This window comes from Arachis ipaensis, chromosome B01, assembly GCF_000816755.2.
Source record: "Arachis ipaensis cultivar K30076 chromosome B01, Araip1.1, whole genome shotgun sequence".
Classification (NCBI taxonomy): Eukaryota; Viridiplantae; Streptophyta; class Magnoliopsida; order Fabales; family Fabaceae; genus Arachis; species Arachis ipaensis.
The window spans coordinates 112,274,029-112,294,530 of NC_029785.2; the positions used below are offsets into that span (position 1 = coordinate 112,274,029).

The 20,502-nt window shown below is 39.6% G+C and overlaps 1 protein-coding gene across 1 annotated transcript in view; it reads left to right on the plus strand.

Moving 5' to 3' along the window:
- The window catches only part of LOC110266420, a gene marked incomplete at its 5' end in the record, with an annotated part of 29,667 nt that continues 9,375 nt past the window's right edge, over nt 211-20,502 (plus strand). Inside the window, 4 exons of the mRNA XM_021111064.1 lie at nt 211-334; nt 536-579; nt 10,814-11,135; nt 11,379-11,596. Of these exons, the coding sequence (XP_020966723.1) occupies nt 211-334; nt 536-579; nt 10,814-11,135; nt 11,379-11,596 (708 nt within the window). The remainder of the gene's footprint in view (nt 335-535; nt 580-10,813; nt 11,136-11,378; nt 11,597-20,502) is intronic.

The window sequence follows — 20,502 nt, forward strand, 5'->3', positions numbered from 1 at the left end:
GTGGAGGTAATTGAAAAATTACCACTACTTGCCAATGTTAAAGCAATCAGAAGCTTTCTGGGGCATGCAGGATTCAACAGGAGGTTTATAAAAGATTTTTCAAAAATTGCAAAACCTCTGAGTAATCTGCTAGCTACTGACACACCATTTGTCTTTGACACAGGGTGTTTGCAGGCCTTTGAGACTCTGAAGGCTAAGTTGGTCACAGCACCTGTCATTTCTGCACCAGACTGGACATTACCATTCGAATTAATGTGTGATGCCAGTGACCATGCTATTGGTGCAGTATTAGGACAGAGGCATGACAAGCTTCTGCACGTCATTTACTATGCTAGCCGTATTTTAAATGATGCGCAGAAAAAGTACACACCCACAAAAAAGGAATTGCTTGCAGTGGTTTATGCCATTGACAAGTTTAGATCTTACTTAGTAGGATCAAAAGTGATTGTGTACACTGACCATGCTGCTCTAAAATATCTCCTCACAAAGCAGGATTCAAAACCCAGACTCATAAGATGGGTGTTACTTTTGCAAGAGTTTGATATAGAAATAAGAGACAAAAAAGGAACAGAGAATCAAGTAGCTGATCACCTGTCCTGAATAGAACCAGTAGCAGGAGCATCCCTCCCTCCTACTGAGATCTCTGAAATGTTTCTGGATGAGCAATTATTTGCTATTCAGGAAGCTGCGTGGTTTGCAGACATTACAAACTATAAGGCTCAGTAATGTCAAGCTATTGACAGTAAAGAAGCGCTTATTGGGAGGCAACCCAATCTTATTTATCTATGTTAATTACTTTTTCATTTCATTTTCCATTGTTATTTTAAGTTTTCTGTAGGTTGATGATCATGTGGAGTCATAAAAACAGCTGCAGAAGTAAAGCAGAATCAAAAATAGCATCAAAAATAGCACACCCTGGAGGACAGATTTACTGGCATTTAAACGCCAGTAAGAGTAGCAGAATGGGCGTTAAACGCCCAGTTTGGCACCATTCTAGGCGTTTAACGCCAGAAAGAAGCAACAAGCTGGCGTTTAACACCAGAACAGAGCACCAAGTTGGTATTAAACACCAGAAAGGGAAGAAAAGTTGGCGTTAAATGCCAGAAACAGGCTGCAACCTAGCGTTTAACGCCAGAATCACACTCTAAGGGCGTTTTGCATGCCTAAATGGAGCAGGGATGTGAAGTCCTTGACCCCTCAGGATCTATGGACCCCACAGGATCCCCACCAATCCCAACTTATTCTCTCTTCCCCAGGATCTCCTCCACTTCTCCTTCTACCCCCTTCTTTCTTCTTTTGCTCGAGGACGATCAAACCTTTTAAGTTTGGTGTGGAAAAAAAAGCGTTGCTTTTTGTTTTTCCATAACCATTTATTCCACCTAAGGCCGGAGAAACCTCTAGAAAGAGGAAAAGGAAGGCAGTTGCTTCCACCCCCCGAGTCATGAGAAATAGACAGGTTCATTTCAAGGGTCCATAGTTCAGTGGTAGAGCATTTGACTGCAGATCAAAGAGCCATGAGGGAGGGGCAACAAAGGCAAGGAAGAGACATAGAGGAGCTCAAGAGCACCATTGGTTCTTCAAAAGGAAGAAGATGCCACCTTCACTAAGGTGGACCTGTTCCTTAATCTCCTTGTCTATTTGTTTTTCTGTTTTCGGTTTTAAGCTTTATGTTTGACTATGTTTTGTGTCTTTACTACAAGATCATTAGTGTCTAGTGTCTATGCCTTAAAGTTATGAATGTCCCATAAATCCTCCACCTTTCTTAAATGAAAAATGTTCCTAATTAGAAAAGAACAAGAAGTACATGAATTTCAATTTTTATCTTGAAATTAGTTTAATTATATTAATGTGGTGGCAATACTTTTTGTTTTCTGAATGAATGCTTGAACAGTGCATATGTCTTTTGAATTTGTTGTTTATGAATGTTAAAATTGTTGGCTCTTGAAAGAATAATGAAAAAGGAGAAATATTATTTGATAATCTAAAAAATCATAAAATTGATTCTTGAAGCAAGAAAAAGCAGTGAAGACCAAAGCTTGAAAAAAATGGCGAAAATAAAAGAAAAAAAAAAGAAAGAAAAAGAAAAAGCAAGCAGAAAAAGCCAATAGCTCTTTAAACCAAAAGGCAAGAGCAAAAAGCCAGTAACCCTTTAAACTAAAAGGAAAGGGTAAAAAGGATCAAAGGCTTTGAGCATCAGTGGATAGGAGGGCCCAAAGGAATAAAATCCTGGCCTAAGCGGCTAAACCAAGCTGACCCTAACCATGTGCTTGTGGCGTGAAGGTGTCAAGTGAAAAGATTGAGACTGAGCGGTTAAAGTCGTGATCTAAAGCAAAAAAGAGTGTGCTTAAGAACCCTGGACACCTCTAATTTGGGACTCTAGCAAAGCTGAGTCACAATCTGAAAAGGTTCACCCAGTTATATATCTGTGGCATTTATGTATCCGGTGATAATACTGAAAACAAAGTGTTTAGGGCCACGGCCAAGACTCATAAAGTAGCTGTGTTCAAGAATCAACATACTGAACTAGGAGAATCAATAACACTATCTAAATTCTGAGTTCCTATAGATGCCAATCATTCTGAACTTCAAAGGATAAAGTGAGATGCCAAAACTGTTCAGAGGCAAAAAGCTACTAGTCCCGCTCATCTAATTGGATCTAAGTTTCATTGATATTTTGGAATTTATAGTATATTCTATTCTTTTTATCCTATTTGATTTTCATTTGCTTGGGGACAAGCAACAATTTAAGTTTGGTGTTGTGATGAGTGGATAATTTATACGCTTTTTGGCATTGTTTTTAGGTAGTTTTTAGTATGATTTAGCCACTTTTTATTATATTTTTATTAGTTTTTATGCAAAAATTATATTTCTGGACTTTACTATGAGTTTGTGTATTTTTCTGTAATTTCAGGTATTTTCTGGCTGAAATTGAGGGACCTGAGCAAAAATCTGATTCAGAAGCTGAAAAAGGACTGCAGATGCTGTTGGATTCTGACCTCTCTGCACTCGAAATAGATTTTCTGGAGCTACAGATGCGCAATTCACACACTCTTAATTGCGTTGAAAAGTAGACATTCAGGTCTTTCCAGCAATATATAATAGTCTATACTTTGCCCAATTTTTGACGACTCAAATTGGCATTTAACGCCAAGTCTTTACCATATTCTGTCGTTAAACGCTAGAAACAGGTTGCAAACCAGAGTTAAACGCCAGAAACAGGCCACAACCTGGTGTTTAACTCCAAATAAAGTCTCTACACATGGAAGCTTCAATGCTCATCCCAAGCACACACTAAGTAGGCCCCGAAAGTGGATTTCTGCACTATCTATCTTAGTTTACTCAATTCCTGTAAACCTAGGTCACCAGCTTAGTATAAAAACTACTTTTAGAGATTTATTTTGCATCTCATGACTGATGCCAGGGCATTTTGGCCAGTTTTACTGACCTTTTCTTTACTGTTTTAGGGTAGTTTCATGCATTTTCTTAGGAAATAAGCAAGTTTTTGGTGGAATTTCACTTACATCTTGATTTAAGCATACATTGTGCACTTTACATGATTCAAGATCCAAAGGCCCATATCCAAGACTTGAAGAATCAACTAGAAGATCAGAAGAGTAATATATATAGGGGTAGTTTTGAATTAGAAAGAAGTTTTGGAGAGGGAGGAGTTTTGAGAACTACTCTCTGTAATATTTTACTTTCTCTGCACTTCTAGTTTTACTTTTCAGAATGTATCTTCCATCCTTGTTTTCTATTCCCAGAGCTATGAACAACTAAACCCCTTTCATTGGGTTAGGGAGCTCTGTTGTAATTTGATGGATCAATATTAGTTTTCATTCTTCTTTCTCTATCTTTTCTCTTGATTTTACTAGAAAGCTTTCAATCTTCATCCAATTGGGTAGTTATCTTGGAAAAGAAGCTATTCATACTTGGATCTCTTCTGAATCTTGGAAGAGGAATGAAGAGATCATGCTAGAAATGCTTTCTCATGTTGGACCAAATTGGGAGTTGGAAGGGTATGGTGACTATAACCCTACCAACACTTGATTTGGGAATGCAAGTGGTATAATCAGTGACCATACTTCATCTCTTCTCATGAGCAATTGACCAAGGAATTGGCTATTGATCAAGAATTGAGAGATTGAATTACCAAGGAATTGGAATTCGATCACTTAAGATTGCCAAGGAGATCAATGAATGCATTGATTGAGGAAGAGATTGAGAATGAACTTGATCCGGAGAATGCAACATCTCCTAAGCCCAATGAATCCCCCATTTCTGATCTTACCCATTCACTTTAATTTCTGCAATTTACTTTTATGAGCATCTTCCTCATTCCCATTTACAATTCTGCAATTTACTTTCCGCCATTTATTTTCAGCTCTTTACTTCCAGCATTTACATTTTCTACTATCTACTTTCCCGCCATTTAATTTTCTGCAACTATCAAATCAAATTCTGCTTCGCTCAACTAGAACAGCCCTCTAATTAAAGTTGCTTGACCAATCAATCCCTGTGGGATTCGACCTCACTCTATTGTGAGTTTTTACTTGACGAAAATTCGGTACACTTGCCGAAGGAAAATTGTTGACAGACAAATTTCCATGCTATCAATGACATTTTTTCACATTTTACATTGTATCTCTACGGTATGAGTCTCTAAACTCCATGATAGGGGGTGAGGAGTTCTGCTGTGTTTCGATGAATTAATGCAATTACTACTATTTTTCATTCAATCACGCTTGTTTCTATTATAAAATATTCACTCGCACTTCACCCTGACGAATGTGATAATCCGTGACACTCATCATCATTCTCACCTATGAACGCGTGCCTAACAACCACCTCCGTTCTATCTGCACTAGCTTGAGTGTGTATCTCTTAGCCTCCTAGTTTATGATCAGAGTCTTCGTGGTATAGGCTAGAATTATTGGCGGCCATTCTTAAGATCCAGAAAGTCTAAATCTTGTCTGTGGTATTCAGAGTAGGATTCGAGAAGGGATGACTGTGATGAGCTTCAAACTCACGAGTGTTGGGCGTAGTGACAGACGCAAAAGAATCAATGGATTCTATTCCAACATGAGTGAGAACCGACAGATGATTAGCCGTGCGGTGACAGCGCATTTGGACCATTTTCACTGAGAGGATGGATGGTAGCCATTGACAACGGTGATCCACCAACATATTGCTTGCCATGGAAGGAGATCTGCGTGCGTGAAGAAGAAGACAGTAGGAAAGCAGAGATTCAGAAAACAGAGCATCTCCAAAACCTCAATCTGTTCTCCATTACTGCATAACAAGTATTATTTATTTTTTGTTAATTACTTCTCGTAAACCCAACCATTTTATTATTAATTTCCTGACTAAGAATTACAAAATAACCATAGCTTGCTTCAAGCCGACAATCTCCGTGGGATCGACCCTTACTCACGTAAGGTATTACTTGGACGACCCAATGCACTTTTGTGAAAAGTCTGATTTACAATTCGTGCACCACTGTCCCGAAGCCAGGTGACGCGCACGCGTGGATCACGCGGATGCGTGACCTGGAAAAAATCCAATCCACGCTAACGCGTGGACGACGCTAACGCATGACTTTGCAGCGACCTGTACGTACCAGAAATCGCTGGGGGCGATTTCTGGGCTGTTTTTGACCCGGTTCTCGACCCAAAAAACACAGATTAGAGGCTATAAAGTGGGAAAATCAATCCAACAATTCATACAACATTCAGAATATATAATTTTAGGTTTTAGATGTAGTTTTAGAGAGAGAGAGAGGGTTCTCTCCTCTCTCTTAGGTTTTAGAATTAGGATTTCTTTTACTTTATGGTTATTACTCCGTTCCAGGTTCAATGTTCCCAACTTTAATTTTATGTTCTCTTCTACTTTTAGTTACTCTAATGATTTTACTTGTTAATTACTTATGTTGCCAAATTGGCTTATGAACTTTTCATGTTAGATTTGAATATTCTATTTAATATAATTTGAGGTATTTCAGATTTATGATTATTTTATTCTATTTATGATGCTTTCAATTTAATTTAGATTTTTCTCCTTTTGGTTTTGGTTAAGTAATTGGTAATACTTGAGTTATCAGACTCAGCAGTTGATTGATTAATTTTTCTGATACCTTGCTAAGAGTTTTTCTAATTATTAATTTTTTCTAAGCCCAATGAATCCCCCATTTCTGATCTTACCCATTCTCTTTAATTTCTGCAATTTACTTTTATGAGCATCTTCCCCATTCCCATTTACAATTCTGCAATTTACTTTCCGCCATTTATTTTCAGCTCTTTACTTCCAGCATTTACATTTTCTGCTATCTACTTTCCCGCCATTTAATTTTCTGTAACTATCAAATCAAATTCTGCTTCGCTCAACTAGAACAGCCCTCTAATTAAAGTTGCTTGACCAATCAATCCCTGTGGGATTCGACCTCACTCTATTGTGAGTTTTTACTTGACGACAATTCGGTACACTTGCCGAAGGAAAATTGTTGAGAGACAAATTTCCGTGCTGTCAAGTTTATGGCGCCGTTGCTGGGGATTGATTTTGTATCAACAATGATTAAATTGGAGGATAACTAGATTGAGCATTTTTCTTTTCTTTGATTTAAGTTCATTTGAGTAATTTACTTTCTGTTCAGTTATTATCTTCCCTTTCCCTTACCCATTTTCTTCGTTATTTACCATTCAGTTCACTAACACACTAACTGTTTGATATATTGCATCACTCACACTAACAGCATTTCTAACAAGAAACACTTTCTACATATGTTTCCTTCCTTGTGCCTTGTTGGGTGTATAACAGGGAGAAGAAGCAGGACTTCAACTTCCTTTGATTCTAAACCAGAGAGGACCTTCCTTAGATTAAGGAGGGAAGCAAGAGGAAAAAGAGTAGTGGGTGCTAAGGAAGAGGAAGAGTACTTTGAACCAGACATGGAGGAGAATATGGAGAACCATCATGAAGAAGAGGCTCACAACCATGGCAGAGAAGGTCTAGCAAATCATGCTGGGCAAGAGATAAGGGTTCTAGGCTCTTACATCAATCCAAACCCAGGAAACTGTGGGAGTAGCATCCAAAGGCCAACCATACATGCCAACAACTTTGAACTAAAGCCACAGCTCATCACCCTTGTTCAGAACAACTGTTCATTCGGAGGAGGCATCCAAGAAGACCCCAATCAACATCTAACCACCTTCCTGAGGATATGTGATACTGTGAAGTCCAATGGTGTTCATCCTGACACCTATAGACTACTTCTGTTTCCCTTCTCACTCAAGGACAAGGCATCCAAATGGTTAGAGTCCTTCCCAAAGGAGAGTTTAGCAACCTGGGAAGATGTGGTGAACAAATTCCTGGCAAGATTTTATCCTCCTCAACGGATCAACAGGTTGAGAGCTGAGGTACAAACATTCAGGCAGCAAGATGGTGAGACTCTATACGAAGCATGGGAGAGGTTCAAGGATCTGACAAGAAGGTGCCCACCGGATATATTCAATGAATGGGTGCAGCTACACATTTTCTATGAAGGCCTTTCTTATGAATCAAAGAAGGCAGCAGACCACTCATCCGGAGGATCTCTGAACAAGAAGAAGACCATTAAGGAGGCCATAGATGTCATTGAAACTGTAGCAGAGAATGACTTCTTCTATGCTTCCGAAAGAGGCAACACTAGAGGAGTGATGGAGCTAAACAATGTAGATGCACTGCTGGCCCAAAACAAGCTCATTACCAAGCAATTAGCTAACCTCACCAAGAAGATGGAGACGAACCAAGTAGCAGCAATCACCACCTCATCAACAACTCAAGAGGGAGTGAATGCAGAAGCAGAAAGTGAGCATGAACAAGCCAACTACATTGGAAACTCACCCAGGTAGAACCATGACCCATACTCCAAGACCTATAACCCTGGATGGAGGAATCACCCAAACTTTGGGTGGGAAAATCAACAAGATCAAGGCCAAGATCAGAGACGTCACAACCCCAACAACCATGCAGCTCACCAACATTCCACACAGAGATCATATCAACACCACCCTAACAACACCTCTTCACATCCATACCAAGGCCAAAATGGCCCTTCTCATCCCTCCACTCTCAACTCACCATCATCTAAAGATAGACTCTCCAGAATTGAGACCCTACTTGAGGGCATAAGCAAAGAGATTCAAGACAGTAAGGCATTCCGAGAAGAAGTGCAGTCCAACATGCAGAATCAAGATGCTGCCATCAAGAAACTTGAGACACAAATTGGATACCTATTCAAGCAAATTTTCAGCCACAACCCTTGCAGTGATGTAGACTCAAACCAAAAGGAGGAGTGTCAGGCTATCACCCTCAGAAGTGGAAAAGAATTGAAGGAAACTCTCAAGCAACCACAAGAGAAAGATTCAGTTGGACAGAAAGAGGGACAAGATGAAGTTCAAGTCCCCACCTCCAACTCAAACCAAAAAGAAGGAGAGCTGAAGCCATATGTTCCCAAAGTCCCATATCCTCAACAACTAAAGAAGAAGGAGGATGACAGCCAGTTCTCCAGATTTTTAGAAATCTTCAAAAAATTACAGATTAACATACCCTTTGCTGAAGCAATAGAGCAAATGCCGCTCTATGCCAAGTTCTTGAAGGAATTAATGACTAAGAAGAGAAGTTGGAAGAGCAACGAAACTGTGATACTAACAGAAGAATGTAGTGCTATCATTCAGCATAAACTATCCCAAAAATTGAAGGATCCTGGGAGTTTCCAGATCCCTTGTATTATAGGGAAAATCACAGTGGAGAAGGCTCTATGTGACTTAGGAGCCAGCGTAAATCTGATGTCAGTAGCTATGATGAGAAAAATGAAAATCGAGGAGGCTAAGCCAACAAAAATGGCCTTACAACTGGCAGACCGATCGTTCAAGTTCCCTCATGGTGTAGTGGAAGATTTGCTGGTGAAGGTGGGGGATTTCATCTTCCCAGCAGACTTTGTGGTGTTGGACATGCAGGAGGAAGCCAAGGCCTCTATCATCCTGGAAAGACCGTTCTTAGCTACTGCTGGAGCTGTCATTGATGTCCAAAAAGGTGACCTCACCTTAAGATTACACAATGAAAAGATGACATTCAATGTGTTCAAGGCCATGAGTTACCCACCAGAATAATTGGGAGAATGTATGAGGTTGGACTCACTGGAAGATGCAGTGCAGGAGAGCTTTTAAGAAGAAGAACTTGAAAGGTTAACAGAGGAGGAGTCAACGTCTAGTGAAGAGGTTGCAACAGCAGAGATTCATATACAAGGTGCACCAAAAGAAGAGAATGAAAAGTTAGAAGCACCCAAACTTGAACTCAAAGCACTACCACCCACTCTCAAATATGCATACTTAGGCGAGAATGAAAGCTACCCAGTGATCATAAACTCATCCCTCAACCAAGATCAAGAGAATAAACTGCTCCAAGTGTTGCGAAGGCATAAAGATGCCATTGGATGGACCCTCATTGACTTAAAAGGGATCAGTTCGGCCATATGCATGCATAAAATACTATTGGAAGATGATGCCAAACCATCCATTCAATCCCAAAGGAGGCTGAACCCAATCATGAAGGAAGTGGTACAAAAGGAAGTTATGAAGTTGTGGCAGGGAGGGGTAATCTACCCGATCTCAGACAGCCCCTAGGTCAGCCCCGTGCATGTTGTTCCGAAAAAGGGAGGAATCACTGTAGTTCCCAATGAGAGGAACGAACTAATCCCCACCAGGACCGTCACAGGATGGCGGATGTGCATAGACTACAGAAAACTAAATGAAGCTACACGAAAAGATCATTTCCCCCTTCCATTCATGGATTAGATGTTGGAAAGACTCGCAGGATTGTTTTCTCGACGGTTATTCAGGATATAACCAAATAGTGGTTGATCCTAGAGACCAAGAGAAAACCTCATTTACTTGCCCATATGGAGTGTTTGCTTACAGGCGCATGCCATTTGGGCTATGTAATGCGCCTGCAACTTTCCAACGCTACATGCTATCTATCTTCTCGGATATGATAGAGAAATTCATTGAAGTCTTTATGGATGATTTTTCGGTATTCGGAGATTCCTTTCCTAGTTGCCTAAATCACCTAGCCTTGGTATTGAAAAGGATCCAAGAGACCAATCTGGTCCTGAACTGGGAGAAATGTCACTTTATGGTAACTGAAGGAATAGTCCTTGGCCATAAGGTTTCTAACCAATGCATTGAGGTTGACAGAGCTAAGGTGGAACTTATTGAAAAACTTCCCCCACCCAGTGATGTCAAGGCAATTAGGAGTTTTTTAGGGCATGCTGGCTTTTACAGAAGATTTATTAAAGATTTTTCAAAGATAGCCAAACCCTTAAGCAATCTCCTTGTATCTGATACACCGTTTGTCTTCGATAAAAAATGCATGCTAGCATTTGAAAATTTGAAACAAAGGTTGTCCTCTGCCCCTATCATTTCCCCACCTGATTGGAACTTACCTTTTGAATTGATGTGTGATGTATCTGATTTTGCAGTTGGGGCCGTGTTAGGGCAGAGGAAAGATAACTTGGTCCATGTGATCTACTATGCTAGCAAAGTCATCAATGACACTCAAAAAAATTATACCACTACTGAAAAGGAGTTGCTAGCAATAGTATTTGCATTTGACAAGTTTAGATCATACCTTATTGGTGCTAAAGTGATTGTTTTCACAGATCACACAGCACTTAAATATTTGTTTGCCAAGCAAGAATCAAAACGAAGACTAATAAGGTGGGTCTTATTATTGCAGGAGTTCGATCAACATTGAAATTAGAGACAAGAAATGAGTGGAGAACAAGGTAGCAGATCACCTATCCAGAATCCCTCATGATAAAGGTGGAGCACATGATACAAGTGTAAATGAGCTCTTTCCTAATGAGCAGTTGATGACAGTTCACAAAGCACCATGGTTTGCAGACATTGCCAACTTCAAGGCAACTGGGGATCTACCTCCAGAGATCAACAAACATCAAAAAAGAAAGCTCATAAATGATGCAAAATATTTTGTCTGGGATGAGCCATATCTCTTCAAGAAGTGTTCAGATGGAATCCTGAGAAGATGTATTTCAGAAGAAGAAGGACGAGAGGTCCTGTGGAATTGCCACAGCTCGTGCTATGGAGGCCATTTTGGAGGAGACAGAACTGCAGCCAAGGTGTTACAAAGTGGATTCTTTTGGCCCACCCTTTTCAAGGATGCCAAAGAACTAGTGAAGAACTGCAATGAATGACAAAGAGCTGAAAACTTGCCCAAAAGAAATGAGATGCCACAAAACTTCATCTTAGAACTGGAACTATTTGATGTGTGGGGAATCGATTTCATGGGACCATTCCCAACTTCATATTCAAACAAATACATCTTGGTAGCAATGGATTACGTTTCCAAGTGGGTGGAGGCTATTGCAACTCCAACGAATGATAACAAGGTGGTCATGAACTTCCTCAGGAAGAATATCTTTAGCCGGTTTGGAGTTCCAAGAGCACTCATCAGTGATGGAGGGAGCCATTTTTGTAACAGACCACTAGAAGCTCTTCTCCTACGATACGGGATGAAACACAAGGTTGCCACCCCTTACCATCCCCAAACAAGTGGGTAAACTGAGATATCTAACAGAGAGCTAAAAAGGATTTTGGAAAAGACTGTGGGTACATCAAGAAAGGATTGGTCAAAAAAGCTGGATGATGCTCTTTGGGCATACAAAACAGCATTCAAAACGCCACTAGGGATGTCCCCATACCAACTAGTGTATGGGAAAGCTTGTCATCTACCACTGGAGCTGGAACACAAAGCTCTCTGGGCGCTCAAGTTATTAAATTTTGACAGCATCGCTGCTGGTGCAAAGAGGATCTTGCAGCTGCAAGAGATGGAGGAATTTAGATCTCAAGCCTATGAAAATGCCAAGATTTATAAAGAAAAGGCAAGGAGGAAACATGACCTGCATCTAGCACCAAGGAGTTTCGAAAAGGGGCAGCAAGTACTCCTCTACAACTCCAAATTGAGACTGTTCCCAGGCAAACTCAAATCAAGGTGGTCAAGACCCTTTCTTGTCACAAAAGTCTCGCCATATGGGCACATAGAAATCATGGATGAAAGTTCGAAGAGGACTTTCACTGTGAACGGACAAAGGCTCAAACACTATATGGGCAACATGGGGGAAAACCCCAAAGTGAAGTATCATCTCAAGTAATGGAGGAATCGTCGAGCTAGCGACGCTAAAAGAGCGCTTTATTGGGAGGCAACCCAACCTGAGGTGGTTTCTTTTTCATCGTCATTTCAATAAAAATCACAAGTTGTTTTTCCTGTATTGCGAGGAGCTAAGTTTGGTGTTCCACACCAAAACAAATCCAAGAGTGAAAGTGCAGTTTTAAGTTTGGTGTTCCACCAAAGATATTCGTTATAATCATACTATACTCTAATGACAGATTGCTAGCTCCAACCAATCAGAGGAACCACTTAGCAGTAGTTTAGTCTGAAGTTAATGGTTGTTTTGTTAATAACAACATATGAGGCTCTCTGCAAGTATGCAATCTGTTGTACTAGGCAAAAGAACTAAGTTTAGTGTTCACACACCAAATTAAGTTCAGAAATTCGCAAACATACATGCAAGATAACTATGTCTCAAGTGCTTTGGAAACAAGCAACTTCCAATAACTTTGCAGGAACCTTCTGAGGAAATAGTGCACCATCATCCAAGGAAGTGAAGGAGCAAAAACTATGGATGAGGACAACAAGGGGATAGCAAGAAACCATCACCCGAAGGTTGTATTGTTACTTAATTCCATATACTTAAAATGCTAAAAATTGGAAGTCCGAAGGAACTTGATCTATAGTTGCTCATTAGTTTAGATAATTAAGAGTTTAATGTTGCTTTATTGCTTTTGTCATATGTGTGCTGTCCACGATACCTGCTGGATTTTCACCTTGCTTACTTTTATGCTTGTCTCCTTTTTAAATAAAAAGAGAATGTGTGTTATCAAAGACCAGAGTGGAATTCATATTGTGGAGTAAGTTCTTAATTTTGTGGTGCGGTAATAGATTAGCTAAGTTGGTTCACCAACAAGGTGTGAAAGCAACTATCGATCCTGAATCATATGCTTGAAACACACCCCATGAGACTAGCTGAATAACAAGATCCCAATAAGAAAAGGGATAGAAAAATGAAAGTTAAGAATAAAAGAAAAAGAGTAAGAAATAAGGCTAGGCACCAAGGGTTTGAATCTTGAGGGAAGTGTCTGTGGTGTTCCTGTGTAAGGGATTTACTTTGATGAATAAGCTCTTAGGGGTGCCTTATCACTTGGTAACTTAGGTTAACTAATTCGGGATTATCAGCTGAAAGTCCACTATCAAGAGTAACCCTTGCTACAGAACACTTAGTAACCCAAAGAGGTGCTGGACACCAAGGTCTCAAGAAAGAAAATAAACAAACCATGTGCCTGTGGTGTGTATATATGGGAGAAAGAGACTTGAGGGAGTAAGTCCTTAGGGGTGTCTTAACACCTAACACCTTGAACCAACTGGTTCGGGAGTGCTGGCTGAAAGCTTATCTTAAAGAGTCGCCCCCTTACAGAGCATCTAGTCTAAGAACTCAAATAAGCACTGAAATGACAAAAAGGATCAGAGAATAAGAGTCTCATAGGGTGCAGTCAAGTGAGCATTCCAGGACATGATAAAGGTCTGAAAGCCAGTGAAGGAATGAACCTAAGTTGCTATGCATGAAACCACCATAAAACCAAGGACATAACTTCCACAATAATGACTCACTTCTCTTGACATTTCATTCATCATTCTCTTGTTCCAGTACTTGCTTAGGGACAAGCAAGCTTTAAGTTTGGTATTGTGATGCCAGGGCATTTTGGCCAGTTTTACTGACCTTTTCTTTACTGTTTTAGGATAGTTTCATGCATTTTCTTAGGAAATAAGCAAGTTTTGGGTGAAATTTCACTTACATCTTGATTTAAGCATACATTGTGCACTTTACATGATTTCATGGGAATTTTGCATGAATTAGATGACAAAATGGATGATGCATGTCTCATGATGTGGATTAGAACTTTGATGCACTTTATTGCTTGATTTCAAGACAAAGGAAGCAAGAAAGAACCACGTTAGCAGCCATGTTAGTCTAACTAACGTGATCACTAACGTGGAATGGCAGCTAGCTTGCAACGTTAATGAGAAAAGTAATCGCCAATAACGTCCTCGAAGCCATCAGAGCCCACGTTAAGAGTCACGTTAACTAAGTTAGCGTGAACTCTAACGTGGAAGAAAGAAAGTGGAGCCAACGTTAGTGACACTCAACTTTGTCACTAACGTTGGACCAAGCTCATATTTGCCACGTTAGCTTCCACGTTAACTTAGTTAACGTGGAAGTTAACGTAGAGAAAGCAAACAATCGCCAACGTTAGTGACACTCACCTTTATTACTAACGTTGGAGATGGCTATCATTACCACGTTAGAAGCCACATTAACTTAGTTAACGTGGACTCTAACGTGGGAAGTAGGGGCACCTTGGAACGTTAGTGACAAAGGTAAGTGTCACTAACGTTCTCGAAGAATTGGCAAGCCTACGCTATGAGTTTAACGTGAACTCTAACGTAGGGGGAGGGAGGACTCTCAACGTTATTGAAAAAGGTGAGTCCCAATAACGTGTGTGAAGGATCAAGAGGCAACGTTAGTGGTCACGTTGATGCCACTAACATTGAAGTTAACGTGGATCATCCCTGGGTGAGGAACGTTAGTGAAAAAGGTGATTTTCACTAACGTTCTCGAACCCACACTCTCACTTAACGTTAACACCACTAACGTCCTGAGCTAAAGACCCTGCCTACTTCACACTTTCTCTCTGCAAGTAAAGCTAAGCCTACTGCGGAAGATAACTGCTTCAAACTCAAGATCCAAAGGCCCATATCCAAGACTTGAAGAATCAACTAGAAAATCAGAATAGTAATATATATAGGGGTAGTATTGAATTAGAAAGAAGTTTTGGAGAGGGAGGAGTTTTGAGAACTATTCTCTGTAATATTTTACTTTCTCTGCACTTCTAGTTTTACTTTTCAGAATGTATCTTCCATCCTTGTTTTCTATTCCCAGAGCTATGAACAACTAAACCCCTTTCATTGGGTTAGGGAGCTCTGTTGTAATTTGATGGACAAATATTAGTTTTCATTCTTCTTTCTCTATCTTTTCTCTTGATTTTACTAGAAAGCTTTCAATCTTCATCCAATTGGGTAGTTATCTTGGAAAAGAAGCTATTCATACTTGGATCTCTTCTGAACCTTGGAAGAGGAATGAAGAGATCATGCTAGAAATGCTTTCTCATGTTGGACCAAATTGGGAGTTGGAAGGGTATGGTGACTATAACCCTACCAACACTTCATTTGGGAATGCATGTGGTATAATCAGTGACCATACTTCATCTCTTCTCATGAGCAATTGACCAAGGAATTGGCTATTGATCAAGAATTGAGAGATTGAATTACCAAGGAATTGGAATTCGATCACTTAAGATTGCCAAGGAGATCAATGAATGCATTGATTGAGGAAGAGATGAGAATGAACTTGATCTGGAGAATGCAACATCTCCTAAGCCCAATGAATCCCCCATTTCTGATCTTATCCATTCTCTTTAATTTCTGCAATTTACTTTTATGAGCATCTTCTCCATTCCCATTTACAATTCTGCAATTTACTTTCCGCCATTTATTTTCATCTCTTTAGTTCCAGCATTTACATTTTCTGCTATCTACTTTCCCACCATTTAATTTTCTGTAACTATCAAATCAAATTCTGCTTCGCTCAACTAGAACATCCCTCTAATTAAAGTTGCTTGACCAATCAATCCCTGTGGGATTCGACCTCACTCTATTGTGAGTTTTTATTTGACGACAATTTGGTACACTTGCCGAAGGAAAATTGTTGAGAGACAAATTTCCGTGCTATCAATGACATTTTTTCACGTTTTACATTGTATCTCTACGGCATGAGTCTCTAAACTCTATGATTGGCGGTGAGGAGCTCTGCTGTGTTTCGATGAATTAATGCAATTGCTACTGTTTTTCATTCAATCACGCTTGTTTCTATTATAAAATATTCACTCGCACTTCACCCTGACGAATGTGATAATCCGTGACACTCATCATCATTCTCACCTATGAACGCGTGCCTAACAACCACCTTCGTTCTATCTGCACTAGCTTGAGTGTGTATCTCTTAGCCTCCTAGTTTATGATCAGAGTCTTCGTGGTATAGGCTAGAATTATTGGCGGCCATTCTTGAGATCCAGAAAGTCTAAACCTTGTCTGTGGTATTCAGAGTAGGATTCGGGAAGGGATGACTGTGACGAGCTTCAAACTCGCAAGTGTTGGGCGTAGTGACAGACGCAAAAGAATCAATAGATTCTATTCCAACATGAGTGAGAACCGACAGATGATTAGCCGTGCGGTGTGACGTTAGGTATTTTTGCCAGTAAAGAATGTCATAAAAACAGTCGCGTTGTAGATATAGTCTCTAAACCGACAAAAATCCCTTCGTACAAACGTTTTGGTTGTCACAAGTAACAAACCCCTTAATAAATTGATAACCGAGTATTTAAACCTCGGGTCGTCTTTTCAAGGAACTGCGAGGAAGTGTGTTCTTATTATTGGCTATAAAGGTTGTAATCGGGGTTTAGAAGGTGAGAAGCAAGTAATTTAAATGACAAGTAAAGTAAATGGTAATTAAAATAAATAAATACTGTAAAGCAGACTTTTGGCAAGGTAAGAGAAGTTGGAGGTCCAACGTAGTTATCTCTCTCAACTATAATGAAAGTTGAATCTAAACTCCACTTGGTCAACCTTTACTAGGGCAAAGGAAAGTCAATGGACTAATTAAATTGACCTTTGAATACTATTTATTTCCTAAGAAAAGGTTGGGATTACTTAAGTTCAACTCAATTAGCAAGATGACGATTATCAATTATATTGAGATTAATAACTATTGAGTTACTGAATTCTTAACCAGAACCAAAAGGGGAAAAAGTAAAATTGATAGAATAATGAAAATATCCTTAGATGGGAAGCAATGGTAACTTAATGCAAAGAGAACAATCATAGACTGAAAATACCTCAATTATCATTAATTCAAAGAACAATCTGTGACATGGAATAATTCATAAATCAAATTATAATAATCAATTCAAATGTTGGAATAAATAAAACTAAAAATAAAAGAACATTAAACCTGGGATCCAGAGTTACTCTTAAAACAAGAAGAAATCCTAAATCCTAAAAGAGAGAGAGAGAAGATCTCCCTCTCAACTAGATCTAAATCATTGAAAAGTAAAAATATGCGAGCTCCCTTTGAATGGGTGCATTCCCACACTTTATAACCTTTGGTCTATGCTGTCTGTACTTGGATCTGGGCCGAAAAGGGCTTCAGAATTCGCTTGGGGCGTATTCTGTAAATTCTGATACGTGGCCTCTGTCACGCGTCCGCGTGGGTCACGCGGTCGTGTCATTTGGAGCCTTTCCTTGCCACGCGGTCGCGTCAGTCATGCGACCGCGTCATATGCGTTCTGCTTAAGGTGCGTGGTCGCGTCAGTCATGCGGCCGCGTCGCTGCTGATTCGTGCTTGGCACGCGATCGCGTCATCCATGCAATCGCGTGAATACCAGTTTCCTTCAAAGCTTCGTTTTGCTTTCTCCTTCCATTTTGTATGTTTCCTTTTCCATCCTTTAAGTCATTCTGCCTTAGAAAATCTGAAACTACTCAACACACTAATCACGGCATCGAATGGAAATAAAGGTAATTAAAATAATTAATTTTTAAAGCTTAGGAAACATGTTTTTCACAATATGACATAATAAGGAAGGGAAGGTAAAACCATGCAATTAATGTGAATAAGTAGGTGAAGAGTTGAATAAATCACTCTAATTAAGCACAAAAGAACTCATGAAATATGGGTTTATCACCCTCCCCACACTTAAACACTAGCATGTCCTCATGCTAAATCCAAGGTAAATAATTAAGGTTAAAATGATGGAATGTTATGAAATGCAACTTATGCTAAATGCATCTACCTAATGAGTCATGCAATTCTAATTCATCCACTCATATATAAAGCCTACATGTAGTCAAATTATTTCACATTCTCAAGGAGATATATATACATATATAGCTAACCCTCAAATAATAAAGCATTTTAGCAAATGAGATGGGAAAGAAAACTTTGTACAAACTTGCAAAACAATTAGTAAATTAAGTACAGATATATGTTGATGAGTTATTGAACCCTCACTGGATTTTGTGTTTACTCTCTAGTCACTCAGTGTTTATTGGGTTTATTCACTCCATCTTTCTTTTTATTCTTAATTTCTATAGCTTTGTTCTTCATCTAACCAATCAACAATTATAGAATATAGTCATACCAAAAAGTCATGAGGTCTTAATTGAGGTTGTAATGGGGTCAAGGTAAAGGTAAGGATTTATGTATAGGGTTAAGTGAGCTAATAAGTGAATCCTTAATTAGACTAAGATCTCACCTAACATACATATTTAGTAAAACAAAAAATCTCTTTACCTATTTTCCCATATTTCCCACTTATTGTTACATGCTCATGTTTCACTTTTTAAATTTTTTATCCCATGTGCATTGTTTTCATTGGGGAATTTCTTTTGTATCCCTTTTTATTTAGATGCTGAAAAATAATTCTCTTTTTTTTTTAATGCACATGGTAATTGAATCACTTAGATTTTCTCATGAGCATGCTTCCCAAATTTTATTTTATTTCTTTTAATTTTTCTACCTTTTTGGTTCTATCATCCATGTTCCCAAAAGGTTTCCCACATTTAACTCTATTCATGATTTTCTATCTTAAGCTAACAAAGGATTCACTTGGGATTTTCTTTTGTTTTTCTGCTTAAGGCTAGTAATTTGGCTAAATAGAATAAAGGGGTTTTAAAAGGCTCAAGGGGGCTAACAAGGGTGATGTAAAAAGGTAGGCTAATTTGGGGTGAGTGAGCTAAAATCAAATGATGGCCTCAATCATTCTCTTGGTATGTATTTATTCTATATTCTATAATTGGACATATAGATTAAAGCAAAGGAAAGAACATCAGAATAAAAAGAAATGTAACACACAGAAATGAAATTATGGTTTGAATGCAACCATACAATTTAAGCTCAAAACTCACAGGCTGTGTGTTCTCTAACTCAAGCATCATATATCATTTATATATTGTATGCAGGTTTAGTTAAAAATTCTCATTATTCTCATAAAAAAATATTTAGGGTAGCTTTTAAAGTTTTAATGTTCCTCCTTGATGAAATGTTGTCAGCTTAACTACATCATGTAATGCTATATATACAAGGTTTTATGGATCTAAATCTATTATGTTCAAGTTCCTAGCTTACTCTTTTTTTTTATATTTGTCAATTTAAACTAAGCTATAACTAAGCTATCTTATGTAAAAAGGGTAAATTATACTAATTGATCCACTACTAAGTTAGAATTGCAAACTAAACTAAATAACTAAAATATGAACAAAAGTTACAAAATGCAGAAAATAGAGTAAAATACACAAGTAGCAATGTATAAGTACTCAGAAAATAACAATAAAAGAAAAAGAGAAAAATACAGAAAAATATCCAAAATAAAAGAAAAAGTATGTAGTAGTTCACCAAAATAAACGCCAGAGATGGCGACCTCCCCACACTTAAAATGAAGCATCGTCCCCGATGCTCAATCAAGCCGGGTGTGAAGGAGTGTCATCACTGGTAGGGATGGTAGCTAGTCTCTGTGGCGGTGGTGGGCTGAGAGTCTGGCTGCTGTAGAGGGGGGACTGACTGGAGTGGGATCTCCGGATCTGCCGCCTCAAGCTGATGTGGGGCCTCCTGCTGTGGTGTAGCGTGCTCTGTGCCTGCCTGCTGATGAGTCTCCACCTGGGAATGAGGCTCCTCCTCGTGCTCATCCTCCTCCTCCTCTGATGGCTCTGATGGTGTGTCGGGCTCGGAGGAGATGTCGGCGCCCTGTCTGATCATCAGCTTCAGATGGGAATAGCGTCGCCTGCTGCGGCGCTCCAATCTCTCATACCGGCGCCTGTTACGGCGCTCCATCTGATCAAGCTGGCGGAATAGACGGTGCACGAGGCGATAAACCGGCTCAGAGGCGAGTGGAGGTGCAGTGGTGGCAGCAGGGGCAGTTGGGGCAGCTGTGGATGAAGAGGGTCCAGCAGACGGAGGGGCTGTCTCATCAGTAGCAGTGACAGGTGGTGGTCTGTAGCCCAAAGCAAGGAAGTTCCTGCTGTGAGGGATGATCTTCCTGCAGTCCGCTGCTGGTGGTCGCTCATCGGCATCCTCCCAAGGCACATCAGCCTGAACGGCCTAGCCGTGTAACCAGATAAGGAAAGGGGAGGGTGCCTCGGATGTGGACCCTGGCCATATAATGCCAGATAAAACGAGGCAAGTACAGGTCCTTACCCTCCAGCACACACCAGAGGAGGGTGATCATGGCA